The sequence below is a fragment of the Glandiceps talaboti genome, chromosome 8, assembly GCF_964340395.1.
Source record: "Glandiceps talaboti chromosome 8, keGlaTala1.1, whole genome shotgun sequence".
Taxonomy (NCBI): Eukaryota; Metazoa; Hemichordata; class Enteropneusta; family Spengelidae; genus Glandiceps; species Glandiceps talaboti.
The window spans coordinates 11,608,910-11,630,172 of record NC_135556.1 but is presented as its reverse complement, the minus strand read 5'-3'; the positions used below and the strand labels follow the sequence as shown (position 1 = coordinate 11,630,172).

Genomic DNA, 21,263 nt, shown 5'->3' with positions numbered 1-21,263 from the left:
ATAGTTCTGTATATATACGAATAATAAATTATATCATCGATTTGCTTACTACCAAACCAGAAAGGCCATGGCGTTTCAATAAGGCGTCACGTTTTTGACATCTCATACAACGTTTTTTTTTATACAAACACGAACAACATACAGAAATTGACAGCGTGAACGCAAGTAATATGTTACATTTCATCTCACTGTAAGAACAAAAATGTTTTTTTTTTCAATCTTCTTTCATCGGACAGTGATGTTGATTTGTGTTCACAGTGAGATAAAATGTATCACTTGTATGTGTTTGTGCGCTATCAGTGTGTGTATGTATGTATGTATGTATGTATGTATGTATGTATGTATGTATGTATGTATGTATGTATGTATGTATGTATGTATGTATGTATGTATGTATAATGTATGTATGTATGTATGTATGTATGTATGTATGTATGTATGTGTGTATGTATGTATGTGTGTGTGTATGTATGTATGTATATATGTATGTATGTATGTATGTATGTATGTATGTATGTATGTATGTATGTATGTATGTATGTATGTATGTATGTATATTCTTTGATGTGTAAATTTGCTTGAGCCCTAAAAAAACATCGTGCTGCCTAATTGAAACTCTATGGTCACTCTGGTTTGGTAGTAAACCAGGTTTAATAGAGTTCTACCAATAGTAAATTATGGTTAAATATGCTTCAGTCATTTACATGTAGAATCCAACAGGTGTCTTCATGGGTCTACAGCAAACGTTCAGCCCCCGAAACGTACATTGTACAAACTCAACTTGTGCCTCTTTAAATAAATGAAATTTCTGCTATAAAAGACAACAAACTTACGATGACATGGCTGTAATTCACATCCTTCGTTGGCTACGGTGTCTCCTACACAGTCAGCGCCCCCATTGGCTGGAGCAGGATTATTACAAAGACGGAAGTGACTTTTTATTGCAGGGCCACAGGTACCTGAGCATTCTGTCCAATCAGACCAGCGCCCCCATCCACCGTCAACGGCTGGTCCTGAAAAAGATATTTAAAAAAAATATTTCTTACTTTACAGAAATTTGAGTATAGAAGCAAAATTTCAATGGATCGATATTAAATAGATTCGTTTTTTGATACGTACATTGGAGCATAAATGATTTTTATCGCTATTATCACATTCGCACATTTATTCTATTGTGTTTGGATTTCGTCTACTGAACTCTGATGCAGAAGTTTGACAAAGTCGAGATTGAACCTCACTGGTCGAAGTGTGTAAATTTTCCTTCCACTTTTCTCTATGCCATACAAACATGTATATGTTAATATTGTGTAGGAGCAAGCGTTAGCAAAAACCAAATCATCCAAAACAAACCCACGATTTTTGTGAGCTTTCTCATTTCAAGCCAAGATACGGAGAACAAGACATTTGAGTTAATTTTTTTAGATGGGACGCTACTGTTGATAATTTGACCTCACCACATACAAAGTACTGAGTGCGAGATCAAATGGAGAGCGCCACCTTGAGGACATTGTCAGCATCAATGAGGCTCGGTGGTGTACATGTCAATTTAATCTGGATAGAGATCATTAATTCGAGACAGATACTCATCAGAAAAATTCCAATTGTCGTGTGTATGTCGATGTATTCAACATCACGCCAAAAATCAGTTATTTTCGAACCGATGACGCAACTTCTGCAGTGGGGAAAAAACATCTCCTTTTTTTAAAACTAAATTTGTGAAGAAAAAGCAAAACCAATGAGAACAGAAACCAATTAGGTTTCGTTATTCATTCGCTAATAACCATAAAATTTTCAATTAAGGGTGTCAAGGGTATGTACAACTGAATGACTTCAATTTCACGAAGTGTGAACCCTTGTGGCTCTCTTGTAGTCATGTGTAGGTAATTGGATGTGTGCCTGACAAATGGGGTCAGAGGTCAACAACTAATGATCATATTGAAGTAAGAAATAAGACAATTTCTATTCCTCTGAGCGAATCTCAAATATGCATCTTCGCATTTAAGCAGAAACCAATTACTTAATGGTAAGCGCGAAGTAAATTGAAAAAATAACAAAATTGCTAGCACCGGGCGAGCAAGTCACTGTAAAAAAAAATGTTCTCTCGAAATACATACGACGAGGTTTTGTTAGATTTTCTTTAACGGATTATAACTTTTAAGTCGAAAATGTCATTTCTTTTCTGGTGCCGAAATTTGCCTTGGGGAAAAGATCAAAGCATTAGCGGCCCGTCATTACAATTATCAAAATATGCTTGCATTGACGTTTTCTTATTAAAATAATTCGTAATAAAAATATTAAATTACTGAAATGTTCGAGTTTAATTGTATGCTTACGTTGACGTGTAATCTTATTTGGAGTGATGTCATGTGTAATTTTGTGTTATTACACCAGAAGACTACACAGCTACATGTTTTCAATTGTCCATTACAAAGTCCATTTCTCGCCTCAACGGATTCGCTCATTTTATAAATACTTTTTGCAAGATCACATTTTGGAGAAAACTGATGACATTTTTTTTTCAGTTTCGATGCCATTTCATTATGATTATTTTCTCGACCTGTCCATTGCATTGCCCCTTTTCATCACACAGTCGGAGACATAATTTCGTAAACGATGTTTACTTATGATGCTCGTCGAACAGAACTGACGTGGCATATTTTTCCCGCTGATATTTTATACTCGCGTCACACACAATTTTTTGTGTGCAGATTCCATACATCAAAATCGTCGTAAAGTTCAGAGAAAGATCTTAAATAGAATGATTGAATTTTTCTTGAATCGCACAGAGTGTGAAAGTTTTTAACTGAACGACACACGTGCATATTCGTCATGCAGAATATTTTCCCGCCAATACTTGACACTCAACTTACATAATTTTTTTTGCAGGCTTTACACTTCAAAACATTGTCAAAGTTCAAAGAAAGATCTTAAATCGACCGATTGAAAACATGACAAAACTAATAGTGGAAAATACATAAAATAGAACATTCAGTTTTAGTGTTACATCTGTTTGATGACATTGTAGTCTGTAGATGGGCGGCAACACCAATATATGCATCCATTCAAGTGTTCGCCGATCATTTGTGTTTTTTATCCGATAATGATTTATATCACCCACTTTTTGGTGTTTAATCAAACTAGCAAAGCTTCTATCATGTAGTCGGCACACTCAATCAATAAACCAAGTCGATACCGTGGCAGTCTGCTAGCATTGCTCTACCCGCGATGGCTTGTTTCCTGTAAAGGTGGTGAATTAACGATCGAATTCTTTCACATTTTAATGGACTACTGGTATTGATTTTGGAAACTTTATCAGTCCGATTAGCATTCTTTGAAAAAAAAAACACACCGAGCTTTCTCGGCATTTCCTCTCGGATCTTTCCATTTTTACTCCAGTGTCATAATTTTTGCAATTAAGGGTTGTGAATGAAATTGGGAGCAGGCGATCACTTGATGATCGATCTGCCTTTTCTGTTCACAATGAATGTCACGTCCACATATTGTGTAAAGGTAGATACATACAGTATCTTGTTCGAACGATTGGAACATTTTCTAGTTCTGTGATTTTCAGAACCACAGACAAAATCACTAATTTTTTTTTCAAAATTTCTTTCGCAAAATCGTATAAACATAACTGAATTTTCCATATGACGTGGTGTACAAACTAAGTATTAAATTTGCCTTCCAGCAGAATGAGCTGCAATAAACGACTCGACAGAAATTCGCCCCCGCATGAATGAAATTTCCAGCAAGGCTGACTGACAACATGCGAAAATATGCTTACACGTCAACAGAGCCAACTGCAGTTTTCATACGAGGATCGGGTCTCGTTGGAACACGTTACTATACCCCTGGTGTACGGTTGTTGTAAGGTGCTTTGACCCTGTGGTCCGGGTTAACGATGTTTACCGATTTTTAAGTCTAAAAGCGAACAATGTTTGAATAAGTAACCATGTTTATATATATATATGTGTTTGATTTGTACAAACCAAGGATATTAACGTTTTATTGACATTTCAGTAATGATTGATAGTTGAAACTGTTGCCATGGCAACAACACTTTACAAAACACATGATGTCTCATTATAATGAAAATTAACGTGTTGTCTGTTTACTTCGGTGATTCTTATCGGATGCATATTGTTTGCAAATAGTTATATTTCGAGATACTGCAAGTTGAAATCCTTCAAAAGTGTCCATAGCGGACAGACAGATATACCGCTGATAAATGCCGACTCCGATAACAATTTATGGTGTACGTCCCCATTCTTGCGAGCCGGATATTCGTCCGCGACTACGTACGAAGTGGTTTAGTGTTTTGTTAATGTTGTGGTATTTACAGTGTAGTGTGTGGTTATATTATGTAAATACTGAAAAACTTTAACGTTGAATAAAAAAACAACTTGAAGGAAACCAACCGTAACAAAAAAAAGTCACTGAAAAGAAAAGGAACAGTACAGTAGTAGCAACCTTAGCTTGCAACTATAATAGTTTACGCACAACATATATGGTAACATAAATTGTCGTCAACTATTTTTACACTTCCAAAAAATCTCCCGTGATGTTATGCATTTTCAGTGACACACGCACTTCGTTTTAAATGTTGAGTTTTATGTCTGGCCATGGTAATCCCACGAACGTAACAAGACCTGGCAGTTTTGATAAGAAGAATTACGCGGGAACGAACTGACCTAGTAGTCAGGCCACTCTAAATAAACGTGATGATATGCAAAGAATGTCCCTTTCAAGCTGTTGAACACTGCACTGTACTACGATTGAACTACCATATTTTGTACACTCGTTGTAAAATAGCGTGCTTAGTAATAGCAAGCAGTGAACTTCGATTCGTGTAGGGTTTATCAAGTACACGTGATTCTCGAGTATTATACCAAATTTCTGTACGTGGTAATTTTTTAAAATATTATTTCACTCTGTATTTCCTTCAATACTTTCAGAAAGAAATCTCTTTATGCGACGAGGTTAATGGTATGTTACATCATGGCATGGAGGGTATGCACGTGAGTCAGCAACTTAGCAGCGCACATCTGTCGGTAAGGTAGACGAACTTTTAGCCTGTATTCCGTTCGATCTCTTACATAATGTGTCCTTTGAATCTTTCAGCAAATTCATATTACCTATTAAAAAATCCGACGTTCTTTTACATTATATATCCTGCGTGATTGGTCGCTGCAAATATTGTTTGTGCAAATGAGTCTGATAGGTTTTATCAAATCCATGAGGAAGGTGTTCCATCGGTACGCTGTGTAGTAGTGCCGGGGAGTGATTGACATACGTAATATGTGTGCGGCTGAACATCTAACAACGTCTAACATCTAACATCTAACGTGGTGCGTGCGGTTATTACGGACCACCTTACTGAGAAATTTACTGAAAATTATATCCCACAACAAGCGATCATGCAGAGTTGATCATATTCAATATCTTGGGAATTGGTTAAGGCGTAATTACGTACTAACGGGGTAGACCGTGGTCTTTGTACATGTATTGATACAGACAGTGGGAAAGATAATCCCCAACTATAGTTCTCTGCTGTCTTTAGAGTAGATTACACACATATATACAACACGAATCCTATTCGTAGGGAATATGAGAACTACACGTAACTTTAATATCAACTTACATGGAGGTACTTGACGCAGTGAAAGAAATGCAAACAAGTCCTTGAACTTAAAATCCGATCATCAAATTTTGAGGTGGTATCGTATTTGGTTAGGTACAAGACTTTCTTCAAAATTGTACCCATGAATTGTACCATGTATCCGACAACTTAACCCTCCATGGCCCTGTACTACTTACTACACGTACACATTGTAAGATTCAAATTAAACTGTACCCTTCATCTCAGTGTGTGTGTGTGTGTGTGTGTGTGTGTGTGTGTGTGTGTGTGTGTGTGTGTGTGTGCATATTTAAATAATAATCCATAATTACATGTCATGCGAAATAGATTTTTATTGAAGATTATCATCATTATTATTATTATTAAAGTTTAATTTTAGTCATTTTAAATCATTTATTCTATTTATTTAATGAAATTTGACACGCTCATTAATTTGCCGAAATCGGTTTGAATGCTTCTCACAGCTGTTCACAGAAGTCACGTTATATACTTTGCTAGATTATTTTAACTATTTCTCTTTTCTAAAGTTCTTTACTTTATATATCTGCTAGAGAGTTTCCCTTCTAAGTTCCATGTGCTTGGTAGGAAACTTTAATGGACAAGAGCGATCGCACTTAAATTTACCACTTTCCCTTTCCTTTCTTTTCAAAACGACTTACACAACCATGGAATAAACCCAAAGAAATGTTTTCAATACCTCGCCCGTCAGGTAACTCCAACATTAATCCAATTATTCTGAGTTTAGTTTGCATTTTTTTTAGTCGTTAAAAATACATTTTATTTTGCTGGAATAACGTTCCATTTGACTTCCATTTGCCGTGTGGGAAAAGCTGTCACTTTTAATTGATGGTGAAAAAAATATAATTTCGCATACGATATAATAATAATAAGTGGAATACATTTCATTGGGTAGTTAGCCTGAGGGTGTAATCACTCTAATGTAATGATGATGGTGACTGAGAAAGGTGCAAAGAAATGAACAATAGTGTATGAAATATAATAAAGGTGTACTGTGACCTGACTAATTTGTCATAGATATTACATTTCCATTTTTAGTCAAAACAAAATAGCGATTGTTAGAAAAGGATGCTTCTTTTCGGATGTAAAATCTGTCAAAATATTGCATATATTACCGAATTAAATCAAATCCAGTGATCAAACATCACTTTGGTGAAATGTAACACTGACCGCATTAAGTTTGAAACTGCGGACAAAAATCAAGATAATACGATTTTCTGATTTATCTCCCTCAAACTTACACTTTCTCAAATATCGCTTAATTTTAATTAAGGTTTCGGAATAACATGGTTAGAGTATTACGTTGCTATAGCAACAGCGCAGATGTTAATTTCAAGGTAAATTATACTAGAAAGGTTGACCGAACACTTCAATGTAACGTTGTTTTGTCGTTACATACAAGTCTTGTTGGCATTGAGGTTTAGCTCGAATTCGAGTGATGTTTGGAGGACATGCATCTCTGTGTGTGTACCCAACGCGACCTCTCTCAAACATTACAAAGTGAGTTCGCTTCAGGGATCAACAGAGAGACTGCATTTTAATTACCGTCTATAGGGGAGTGGCGAAACATGAGAGTCAGTATTCATATTAGCTTAGAGCAGGCCTAAGGGTAAAAGGTACATCCGACATGGGAAATGACCAATTCACCTTTAGTATGTTTTAGATATTTAAATTGATGCCCCGTTGTACGTTTATGCCACACGTTGATAAATAGTAGAGACATTCGGCGCGGCTCCCCGATAGCAAATACAGCAATCACATGCACAAATATTACATCAGAACTTGAGTGTGCGAGTCGATCACACAGCCTACACGTTTGCAGACATTGTATGTAACAACATACATACCATTCCAAAATCTATGGAGAATTTCAAATATTGTAAAAAAATTGTTTGAAGATAAACAGATGCCGCTGACACCTGCATGATGGGTCAGTACAGCGGGGACGACACTGAATCCGATGATAATATTCTCTAGTCTCGTGTTGCTATTCAGAGACGTCCACCGCACCGGGGACAACGTGTCTCCGTCGTCGTCTCCTGAGGAAGCCATACAACACTGAACTGTGCGTCTGGTTTATTGTTCATGATCTGACAAAATTTACGATAATACTGTTATTACTGACAACTGTATGAATTGATTTAGTTTTTAACCTAAAATACGACCATCACCTGCTCATAGAACAAAAGTTGTCAAATCGTGTCAAATATATTATTGGAATCATATTTTCTACACGTACATCACTGAGTATTTCAATAGAAAGTATAATCAAGTCTGACACACACACACACACACACACACACACACTCACACTCACAGAGCAGACGACAGAAGCGGACGATAGAGCCATCGAATTCACGAAAACAAAATATCGCATCAATGATGAGCAAAAGGTGTATCATTCATTCATTATTGCGACTTTTAGTAGTCTTTTCCAAACACTGTCGACTTTTTAAAAAAATCTAGTTCATTTACAGAATCTCAAATCTATACAAACTTGCAAATACAAACACACAAAAAACAAACAAACAATCCAAACAAACAAACACAAACATGATTATACAAATACAACTACAAGAACATGAAAATCAAATAAAAATGTAAATAAAAGCATAATCATAAAGACACAAATATAAACACACACACACAGACAACCAAATAAACAAACAAATAAACAACAAACAAACAAACAGACAGACAGACAGACAGACAAACAGACAGATATAAATAAACACAAAGAAGCAAATACACAAATAGATAAATAAATGAATTAATATAAGCACAAACACAAACATCATTATATGAATACACAAACACAAAAACAGACAGACAGACAGACAGACAGACAGACAGACATAAAGAAACAAACACAAATAAATAAATAAATAAATAAATAAATAAATAAATTAATAAATATAAGTACAAACACAAACATAATTATACGAACACACAAATACTCAAACACAAACACAAACACAAACACAAACACAAACAAACACAAACACAAACACAAACACAAACACAAACACAAACACAAACACAAACACAAACACAAACATAGAAACACACAACATACAAACGATTTCGCAAATTGGGTCATTGTCCGGTAAGATATGCAATGTTTATGATACGACATTTCAATAACGCTGTGTTATGGAATTTGTGCTACATTTCTAGAGAAACGATGGCATTGTAAATTGACGTTACCAATCTAATGTGACATGATGACTGTTAATTTCTCGGAGAAAAACAGACGAGTCATCGGGGTAATTGAGGTCACATATTGTTGTCTTACAAAGTTAATGTGTATAGTAGGAACTGAATATTTAGTGTCTAGAGAATGAACCTTACTGTTCTAAAATGTATAAGATATTCATAGCAACTTCGACTTGTGAATCCTGCGGGATAGAGTGGAGAAATTTGGCCTGACAGGATCCATTGATATAGTCTGAATCACCGTGAAAGTAAATGAGTTCACTTCGACGGAAAATTAATGTACACACATGCCTGTTAAATCTGTACCGGTTTCACATTAACTCTAGTAATAGGAAAGATGTGTTCATAACAGGGCTTTATTCTGCATTGCAGGTAAAGCAAACACACTATTAGAAAATTCACCTTCCTCGATTAGCGTCTGAGTGTGTTTTCCCGCCTGAAGGAATGACTCGAAGTGTTAGCTTTATTTTTTTGTACAACATCGCACTAATCATTGCGTTTGACCCTCAAGACATTAAAAAGATATGAATTTTGTTAAATGGTCGAGTTAAATTTCTGACATTTCCTACGAATTTGAAAGTTATGAACAAAGGAGCGGAGTTCGCTACCTAATTACTCCACTGAACCTTGAAATTCATGCCTGTCGAGATCTTTATCGTCACGAAACATTCACATGATGGCGGTCTGTTTTCGTTTTTAAATCACCCTGTTGGTTTTCACTAATAGCTGTAATTTTCTTGTAGTATTTTTGTTAATTTTCGTTCGATATAAAGACGGAAAGTTGGATATATATATACATATGTGGGGAGGGAAATACGCAAATTGACATATCGACAACGCGTTACAAAATATTATACGAATAACAAGATGGGTTATGAATATTCTGATTACTTATTAAACGACGTTATTGCGTGTAACCCCAAGACAATCAAATAGATCAAACTGAAAGATGTAGTGAAAAATGTAACAGAAAAGTCGCACAGTTCAAAAAGTGTCCAGTGTTGAATCAGACAACGATTCTGTGATTCATGCAAAGTTTGCATTGGCAATGCCCCAGCGCAATCCCTATGAACGAACTGATGACGAGAGACCGAAAAAAAGTAGTAGAAATACACTAGTCTATTAAACTTTCATTTTTTTATGATTCATCGATGTCATTTGCCTAGGACAGATGGTCCAATATGATCGTCTCCCGTGAGAAAAATGACAGGAACTTGAGCGCACGCAGAATTAACATGACACCTTTATCACTTTTACTCGTAGATGAATATTTGGCAGGTCGTATTATTTGAATATTGTAATTCGTGTAGTCAGACCTTCTCAGCAATTAGAGAAGAATAAAAAGTGACATGTTTGTCTGTTATATTAAAATTGGTAAGACATGTTCTTTCTCTCGCAAGGCACTTAAAGCAATACGCGGAGAATCGATTTGCGTTTTTTTGAACTTGGATAGTCACGGTTTTCTCTCTCGGAAATGTGCATCGAGATTACATTGCATGTCGCTCTAAACATGAAATGCGCCTAGTAAACAAACTGTTTAAACTTTTGCTGTTACTTTGTTAAAAAAATCTCCAACCAATTCTCATTTAAATCAAGAGAGAACATCAGAGGTCACCATATAAATTTTTGAACTGGAAGTCAAAATGTTATCAAAATTAAGAAATTTTAGAATCCAATATGGCCGCCATTTTAGAATCCAATATGGCCGCCAATTACTGTGTTAATACTATCGGAAAATAAAAAATTGTCGATTTGATAGAAAACAAGATGGTGGACACCCAAATTTATTTTATCATTTTAATGGGACCAGAAGCAAGCTTCAGCAAAGTTTGGAGAGATTTTAAGACACGATTTTCAGTGAAATTCGTCCGAGTCCCGAGGGACATTCTACCGTGACTATCTTTAACCGGGTCATGAAGGTACTTTATACCTCTATGCTTTAACCGGCATGTTTACCAACCAACATCAAGCATCCGCACTAAAGACTTATGTAGCTCAGGTTTACTGGAATTATATCTTGTTGTGATGTTTTATCTCATTTTTGACTTATTCATGTTGTTATCCTACAACTGAAGCAGGCAACAACATACTACTATTCTATAATTTGTTGACAAACAAATACAATGGTTCGTATCTCTTTCATGACTGTTTACACACGGACATCAAGCCAGTGTACATAGTACCAACAACGACTTTTAGAGAGGTAAATCAACTAATTTAAATGATTAAAATAAAAATAATTGAAATGATAATTAATAATTAATTAAAATGTTTCACGTCAATATTTGGCGTATTTTCAATACGTGAAAAAAATATTTTCAATACATCTAATCTACGACATTTTTACAACTCAAATGGCATATTGCAAAAGAAAACAACCATATTTAAAATTCAGTAAATTTTGAGAGAAACGGAGAGTCATTTGTTGAACAGACATTGCGATAAACCACTGGGAAACTAAAACTTGTATAATTTGAACAAGAGTTTTGAAAATTTGAAGTAACTTATAATACGACACCGGGCTCGTATATAAATATATCATGAGGGAAGCAAGTGACTATGATTTTTATGCAAATTCTTGCATAGATTTTATGCAAATTTTTGCATAAATGGCTTTGGTTAATCAATCACTTGGGTAAATCTGTGTTTATTAAAGGTGAAAATAACTGAAAAAAATATAAGCTTTAAGTACATTACCAAATTCACAACATATTGGAAAACAAAGTCCTATGTTTTCTACCTATAGAAAAAAGTTTCAAACCATCCCTTGCCAGTACAAATAAAGCTTTCAGTTTCAAAACATTGAATTTCATTCAAATTAGCATGATGGTGGTCATTTCTTAGTTTACTTTATTCAAGTTGGGTTCGAACTCATTTTTTAAGTCTACGCACGGAGTTTGAAAAATATTTGAATATTTTTAAGTGTATTTCCAAGTACATTTCAGCCAACACCAATGATTCAAAAATAATAATTTCCCTTCAAACACCGACTAAGAAATATTTATCAAAGCTAAAAATAGCATTCAAATGAAAATATCTTCATGTAGTTATATAGACGATGTGTCGGAGACAGTTTTTGTGTACGTTGAAACACCCAAAACGCAGACTAAAACCACGAAGTGAGCTACAAGTCAATTTATATAACGAAATGAAACATGCTCAATGGTATGTAATTCTGCAATAATCAAACATTACAACTTGTCAATGGGCGATTATTTTTTGAGACTACAAAATCAAAGCAAAGAAACACGTCTTGAAATCAAGCGCAGCTGACGCTAAAAACTGTGAAAAATGGAAACACGGGTTATTCCTTCAGGTTAGATTTCAGCTTCATTAAATGTCTCGGTACTTGTGTGATCATCAGAAAGAGTAAAGACTAAAGGCAATAAAACTGACATGACACCTGAAGTACCCCCGCATATGTGATTAGTCAATCTCGCCATCCACATATTATCTTCGCCAAAGGAGGATCGTATACACCATCCTTTAATTAACCGTGTCACATCTTATTGATTTTGTGTGTATATTTTCGTCCGTCATTATTTCGCATTCGATGGTTTGGCTAAGTAATTGAAGGATTGCTCTATGTGGACTAGACACCCGTTTATTTTATGTGAAGTGAGTGATGGCAATGAGAACTGAAGAATGTACTGATGTATGTAATGAGAGAGTTTTGCTCGAATCAAATGTCAGGATGGTCTGACACGTCCCTCTATGATGTGTATGAAATGTGTAGAAAATGCAAATATGTAATGATAAATCTGAAAGTTCTCAGCTACCTAAGATTCGGTCAAGCGTTATGGTATTATATCATGTGTGGTGGTCGTTGTCGTGTTTGAATATACAATTACAATTATATTTATTTCCAAGTTTTCAGTTTTGTCAGTCAACAACTGTTACAGAGAATCTGTATATAAATCCGTAATTACAAAGTCAACAAAAAACAAGAGCGAAGTTTTAGTAAGGTTAATATTTTGACAAGCTATTTTCACGGATCAGAACTTGAACATCACAAATTGCTACGATTGAGCGAACAACAGTAATTACAAGTTTATTCGCATCTATAATCAATAGCATTAAATTCGATTTCAAAGTACAGGCCGTATAAGGTTCATTAATATTTCTAGAGTTGTGTGTTCAATGATGTTGTTTGTTTGTATAATAAGCTAGCCACAGTTAGATGTAGGCAACCCTTTCACAAAGTTCACAACCGTCGGAATGTATAGCATAACGAGAATATTTCGATGTATAGCAATGCTCACACAGATGTCCGCGTTCCAACCAATTATAATATCATGTCGTGGAGCTACAACTTCAACTCTATGAGCAACAGTGCTTGTGATTGGATCAATGCTGGCCATTAAGTAGAGTACAAAAGTTTTGATGTTCTAAGCGACCGATCGTACTGACGTAATGCCCAGGGGTACTTTTCAAAAAAAAAGTTTATAACTAGGCTATGATGTATCTGGAGCAAATTTTTCACACAGTTCTCACAATATATGACAGCTATACCACACTGTTCAAAGAACGAATCGAATCGAGTTTGCTTTTCAATACATGGCGGATGCTTACGTTTTAAGTCAATATCATGCAGAGCTTTCAAGAAGTGTGGGTATATCGTGGTATGTCTTAAACGACTCCAAAGCGACCTTATCTTTAGTTTGACGGACAGACCATCAATCGTGATTGCATTGATAAACTTTCTGCACAACCTAATGATTCACATGCGTGTAAAACCTCCCCAAATTCCGCGGCTGCAATCACTCATAATGTACATTTTAATGACTAACTTTCCAAGTCCCTTAAGCCACAGGAAGAGGAATTTTCGTTCCTTCGAATTCAAACATGCATTTTCTTTCATCTTTGAGAAGACGGGAAATTGGACTTTTTTTCAACGCCGAAGGGGACGAAGAAAACATCGATGATATACGCATGGTTTGGGGAATTTTAAGTGGACAAAGGATGACGTTGCCTCGGGCTGTTGATAGTGCTGTCAATATGTCGTTCATGAAACATTCCTGCTTTCATTAAAAAGTACTTATTAGAATTTGAGTCACGTAACGGCGATCAATATCGTTTTTTTTTACCCCAGGTGAGGAGTTGTCTGTCCGTCGATTTAGGGTACGTAGGCACTTCAATGAACTTGTGATAAGGCGATAGATCAAGCATGTGGAAAGATATATAGCGCTGGGCTGAGTGGTCGCAAAAGGGCATTTGTACGTTACACAACAGTGGTAAATGAAATTGACATAGGGTGGAATACCTATGAAACAAACTATATTGAAGAAATTGACAATACAAAATAAACCTATGAATTATATATATAGCACTGGACTGAGTGGTTACAAAGGAATACGTATGTACACTACGTACACAACATTAGGTAATTGAAATGGACATAAGGTCTTTTTACTTTGAAAGAAACAATATTTACGAAACTGACAATACAAATTAACATAAAGGCATTTTTAGTGCAAAAACGAAACACTCAAAGTTTATCAAATATTAATAAGGAAGTTATGAAACTCTTAAAAAATCTATTTCTGGAAAGACTGCCGATATTTTTATTCAACACCAGTGCTGAATAATTGAATATAATGAATTTTACTACGTACAACGTTTGTTCATCTCATATCCGCTTGTTTTCAAATTTCCTGTTGTTATCCTTTTACAATCAGACACCTAATCTAACTTCACAGCTGTGTCCGTATTGCTTCACGACTGAAGATGACCACTTTGGTTGTTTCAGTATCGACCACGGGGCGTCTTTATAACACGGCAGTAAATAGATCATAAACCCCGACGAAGACATCTAAGACGTCCCGCTACGAGTCAAGGTAAAGCGTCTTCCGTCGACAGAACGTTTTATTACCTTCTTGGTAATATTGTTTTAACACTATCACGTGGTTAGATGAAAAGGAACAAGGCCGTCATAAAGCACAGAAGGAAATTTGATCTGACAAGTTCAAAATTATATGTTTTGTCGACTGAATTTGCTTGTTATTTCATGAGTAATAGTCCACAAACAATCAATCAGATTATTACATTTGTAATTTTTGACCTCGTTGAGATGTTGAGATGATTGTGTGTATTCTTAATTCCTCGACCTGTCAATAAATTTTTTTAAGTCTTTTCGTTTCTTCATTCATTTACTTCAATATTTTATAGTCTAGATGCTATCCGTGTCTTCGAATCTCAAGATCTCCCTTCAACCCGTCTAGCTCAATGAGAAATTATGAACCAAAATTTGTTCACGCAAATGAGTAAACACACCCAACTGTTAGAAAGATGTACTAGACACGTCTTGATCTGGCACATGTACCATATTTGGGCATTATATAACTGTCCCCAACGTATACTGATCATTTGGCAGAAATCTGTTAATGACCCGTGTGTGGTTGGTTTAGTTTGAATTTGAAATTTCATCTCAGGACCTCATTGAACTAGACGTGAGAAGAGATTCGAAGTCACTGACAGCGTCTAGACTATTTTTTTTATGAACCAACTGGAGATTCTTTTAAAATGAGACAATATTAGATTCTTACACGTAGATCTTTATTGTTTTGCAATGAACTGTAAGCTTAATGATGTAGCTATATAATTCAGAACTTCAAATCTTTACAGGAGATTTCGTGTTAGCTTGCAAATGCTATTAAATGATACTAGTATATCAAAATCAGAGACTGATCATGCTGCTTCCTGCTGAGATAGACACAATAACGATAGCACACAAATATCCCCTACACAATGTCTGTTCTGTATTTTGCTACATCTGTACGTGTTTTGTTATCATTAACAAAATACAGAGCAGACAGTGTGAGTTGCCGTTATATTGTGTTTATCTCAACATGAAACCTTGCAATTAGTTTCACTGAACGCGATACAATTTTTTTTAAATATAATATTTGCAAGCTAACACGAAATTTCCTGTAAGACCTAGACGAAGATTCTTTTTTTCAAATGAGGCAAGATTTAGATTTATAGTTTGTTAAAACATAATATTGGATGCTTCACAAGGAATTGCAGACGTAGTACAGTATGGTAGCTTATTACAATAGTGATATGCAAATTTCGAAATAAATTACAATGGAATAAATAAACACCTGCTAAGCCCCTTCGGACTTATAAGTCACCCCCCCCCCTCCCAAATGAATCAATAAACAGACCCTCCTTCAGCTTACATACAATATGTAAACATAGAGCAACAAAAGACACATATAGTACACCCAAAAAATGTCCTTTCTTCAAAAGCATTATGAACAAATATAGTCATACATACAGCGGGAGTATTGTAAGCTTATATTGATAAAATGAAAGTTTTCCTCAATATTCAAATCGGAAAACAAATTATCCCAAACTTCACATCTTTAAGACCCAAATGAATACTCTCTTTAAATGGGGCAAGAAAATAGCTATCTAGTCTCCAAAAATTAGATCTTGGCTATGAGGTTTAATGTTTTAGATATATTATCCTGAGCTTGGTTTATAGTTCATGACGAAGGTAAATACTTTTAAACTCTTTTTTTTTCGTCTGTAATAAAAATTGTTTTAAATGCTTTGAAATCACCGGGGTCACGAGTGCTGTGCGTGTATCTTAAAATATGTACATAAAAGATACCTGTATTACACACATGACTAGTGAAAGAAGAGAGTAAACACTAACTCCACGGTAGGCATACACGCTTCCCTGTGCATGTAATACCTGTGCTATATACTGACTACCCTGGGAATTCTGCAATGGCGGCATCCCTCAGTCAAGGAAATTAAAGTCTGAACTGTTATTCAATACTGTGTACTTCCTTGTCTAAATGTTTGCTAGTACATGCGATAATACTACAATATTGCTTTAATACCCCTGATCTGTGCACAATCTATTTGTCCCCTATATTGCTATGAATAATAACGACACGACTGCCATTATGTACAGCTTTCCTGTAGCTTGTTCGCTTTTCACAAAATGTAATATAGCTGTTAGTGAACGGCAGGAAGTCGCGAATTTCGAGCTGCTTCGCGCAAACGTAATGAGATTGCGAGTCATTACTCTCGCCTGTGTGATTATACCTGCAAAGGTGTGAATTCGGGAAGCGCGAGTATTATTCAACCCCACTTTGGTATTCTTAGGGCGTAGGATCAGGGCGTGTGTATAAGGCTATTAACACGTTGAGAAAGCACTCGAGACTCTTGTCAGAACCAATGTCTCCAACTTTTTCCGATAGGAGAATATTTTTTTCACACCTTCATGCCATACTTTCAACTTTGTGTTAACACTCTAAACATTGGCACCATTAACGACGTAGATATATGTTTGCATCAAAAAAGAAAGTCAATGTTTGAGGCGAAGAAATTCATTTGATAGTCGACGAGGAATATCGTCATTCCATGTAGAAATGGTTCAAATTTTTTTTTAAATCATACGAACAAAAGTAAAACTCTACAAATCGACCGATATAAACGAATAGTGGAGTTGTCGATGAATGAGCTTATAAATGGACGTTGATATAATTATGAACAGATAAGTAAAATAAATAAATAAATAAATAATTTACTTTATCTGCAGCAAACCTTCATCTGCTCAATCATTCACTTGTTCCCTAACTGTCACGCCTCATTCTCTTGCTCAACAATCTTCTACTCATTCATCTTTTTCCGACTTCCTCCATCTTACACGTACTCACTCGTAGGTTCATTAGCCCCCACGGCCACCGGGCCACACCCTCGCTAACTCGTTCATAATCTTACTTCCTCGTCTAAGTCAGTCTGACTCACTAGTTCATCAACTCTCACTTGATCACCGAACAGAATCAAATTTTAAGTTTTATTTCAGCATATTTCAACGCTAGAACTTTCTTATTATTTATTCCTCTTTAGTCTGTAGTTTTCAAATACTGTTGACGTAACTCTTCCTTTTTATAAGGAAGAATAATGAACAACAACAACAACAACAACAACAACAACAACAACAACAATAGCACACTCCTTCCCTCGCTCGCTCACTAGCTCACTCACTCACTCACTCACTCACTCACTCACTCACTCACCCACCCACCCCCACCCACCGACTCTTAGTTGTAACTCTTCTCTTTGAGGAGGAATAAAGAAACAACAACAACAACAACAACAACAACAACAACAACAACAACAACTCACTCACTCACTCACTCACTCACTCACTCACTCACTCATCAATCCATCATCCAATCGACTCCTTTGCCTATAAAGCTAGCCAGTCGACAACCCTGTAACTTTGATGAGATAATGTAGGAAACGTAAAAGACAACATGATTGAAGAAAAACTCAGGGATTTCAAAAACTACACTATATTGTTATATCGGTGCTCGTAAAGAACACAACATCACTTCCATTCACAGGCAACATTTTATAATAGTATTATATTGGCAAACATGGATGGTGTGAAATGTGCCATGGTGTATGCACAATACAGACCATTTGTGTTATTCATCTACGGTTAACTTCCAAGTAAAATGGATCATTTCGAAATCTCTCCGGCCAATGATGCATGAGTAATGTCTTTGTTGTGTCAAATTAACTGTGAAGCATTTCACGGACCGTGAGTACTGTCTGCAATGCCCCATGTGGCCCGAAGAGCAAAGGAATGGAAATCCGCAAAAGACAACCAACACTCCCCAGGCGACAAAGCCCCAGTGATAACTTCAACCTTTTGTTACATTGTTTAGTATGTAAGATGAAATAACTGATGTTATTCCCGAGCTCATCACATGAGAAAAGAGGCATACCCTTACACTGCTCTTAGTAATAATTACATTTTAGGTTTGAAAAGGGACTAAGAAATCTCAGCTAGCTTATTTGTAACTGATCATATTAACGGATTGATACCGCAGCTGATAATAGCATCTCCGTAACTTGCCATCTTTCTCAAAATTGCTTTGCTCCAAACAGATTTGAAATTATGTGATTAAAGTTATCATGAAAACAGAAAATCTAGGGTCTTCAAAACTGCCGACAATTGAGCTTTAAAGGCAAACTACTCTAAAAGGATCACGTTTTTTAGAATTCAGTCACTAATCAGGTAAAATTCACCAACACAGAAGTGAGTGAGAAAGAAAGAGACATGCATACGCACGTACGCACGCGCTACGTATACACACACACACACACATACATACATACATACATACATACATACATACATGCATACAGACAGACAGACAGACAGACAGACAGACAGACAGACAGACAGACAGACAGACAGACAGACAGATGGTGTGTAGTATGTAGAGAGCGAAAATCTAAGACATAAAGAACGGAGAGAGTGCTAGTGGAAAGTTGTGAGATACATGACGTTTTTAGATAAAAATACAATCGGTGTCTCAGATTAATTAATAATCGAGCGAAATGTGTTTTTTTTTCTTTTCTTTTAGATCACTCTAAGTCGCAATGTAGTATGACAGATTATTCATTTTTGCTCCAAGGCTAAACAGATAATATGGATGAGAATCGCGCAGAGTTTTTGCCTTAAGAAAACAAATCGTTGGGACTACGTATAGCATCCAACCTCTGACGGGTCAAGTCAAGATGTTAGCTTCGTAACTCAGTGCAAAAAAAAATTCTATGTACTCAATTTATCAAATTATAGTTTTTCCATTATCTCTGTCATATTTTAGATTACCATATCTCGGTAAACACTGTCATATTTGAGATCCATTATAAAAATATTCGATTTCTGAATTATGAAATGTATGTTAACGCTGAACTAGCTGTAACGGGAGTATTATTTTTTCGATCAAACAACAAGGAATATTTTTACTGAAAAGTGTAATTTTTTTTTTACCAATAATCAGATACTGTACATGTTAATTAAGGGTAGATTGTATTCATAATTAGTACAGCAATTGTGAATTGAAATTGTGATCTCATTGGGGACATGGTTTTTGGGTGCGGACCCAAAATCAATTTGATGGGATTTATTGTACTATATATTATGTGTACAGCTACACTGATATGATAACCTACAGGTGATTCGATACAATACAATATTACGAGTAAGTAATAATATCTAACATAACAGTTTCCAAAAATGATAAAGTTGAAGCGAATGCAACATAATATTTTTAAAGTAGTTTCAGCGAGTGTCGTGTTATGCGCGTTTCAACGAGTATCGTGTTATAAGTGAGTTTCAGCAAATATCATGTTTTACATGTTACATTAAGTGGATTCTGAACAAAATAACGGTACATAAACAGTTTTAACATATTAACAGAAAATAGATATAAAGAACGGCAATCTATCACTTTAGAATGTATTATATTTTTGCATCACCTCATTCTTATGTTTACCCTTTTGGTCACATGGGTATGGAACCCCGTAACCTACGACAGACGTCGACTGAACTAGACAGCATTTTACGGAGAGATAAAGATAAGGGATGTGTCAATCAACAAACGGTGCGTCAATCAGTACCGACAACGTATACCGTCTCGTTAATATTGTCTGCATCTATGTCAAAACGTAGCTTATTTCACGTCGGTATAAAGTCCATGCCTATAGCTCTCGTAAACTGTGCGGAGACTTTCAAGGGAACAATATTCATTTCTCAGAATGCACACTATCGCATTAAAGGCATTAAATACTTCTAATCAAATCTCAAACTCAGACACAAATTTAAAACAGTCAAGTTATTTTATCAATTGTAATGGACTAACTCTTGTTTTGAATGGCAACAGTTTCTCATCGTATCCTGGACTCTTCTGATGATAATCTAGAATAGATTTTACATATATACCTGGTATGATTGAAAACATTATCATAAACATATATGTACGTATACGTAGCTATTATCTACAAATTCAAGTTTACAAAACAATTCCAATGAACGAAATATTTGTATTTTGTTTTTCTTCAAAAATAATGTCCATGCATGTGAATTTAAAACTGTTTAACTGTTAGAACCGTGGCGTGGACGGATAGTAGAAGTGGTCTCGGTCCTAATAAATTACAAAATAAGGCTTGATATTTCGTACAACACCAATCGCCGGAGAACGATATAAGTATTATAATGAAATATAAACACGTGTCAAAATTATTCTTAGTCAAACGAGATTTGCAGTTCGAATAAATACATATTTGGACAATTTTTTTTTGTTCAACGTTTTACATTAGCGTTTACACGATTTTCTTCATCACACAACCGTTATACAAGATCGTGCGTGCACAATAACATGTTTTGAACACGATTTTTATTTTCGCGCGGTTATCTCTTATTGCTCTTACTTGGAGGGTGAAGGTGGGTAGAAGTAATATTGATAGTAAACCAACAAGCTATTAACGCAAAAACAGCACAAGACTTTCTATTACAACACAAATGTCAACTTTGTAACCCTCACACAGACGAGTTTTGCCGACTGCTTATTAC

General features: G+C 35.6%; 1 protein-coding gene across 2 annotated transcripts in view; it reads right to left on the bottom strand.

Moving 5' to 3' along the window:
* Positions 1-21,263, bottom strand: part of LOC144438818 (uncharacterized) — a 72,249-nt gene that overhangs the window by 11,558 nt on the left and 39,428 nt on the right. For both annotated transcript variants that reach the window (XM_078127996.1, XM_078127997.1), the window contains exon 4: positions 834-1,013. In XM_078127996.1, the coding sequence (XP_077984122.1) occupies positions 834-1,013 (180 nt within the window). The remainder of the gene's footprint in view (positions 1-833; positions 1,014-21,263) is intronic.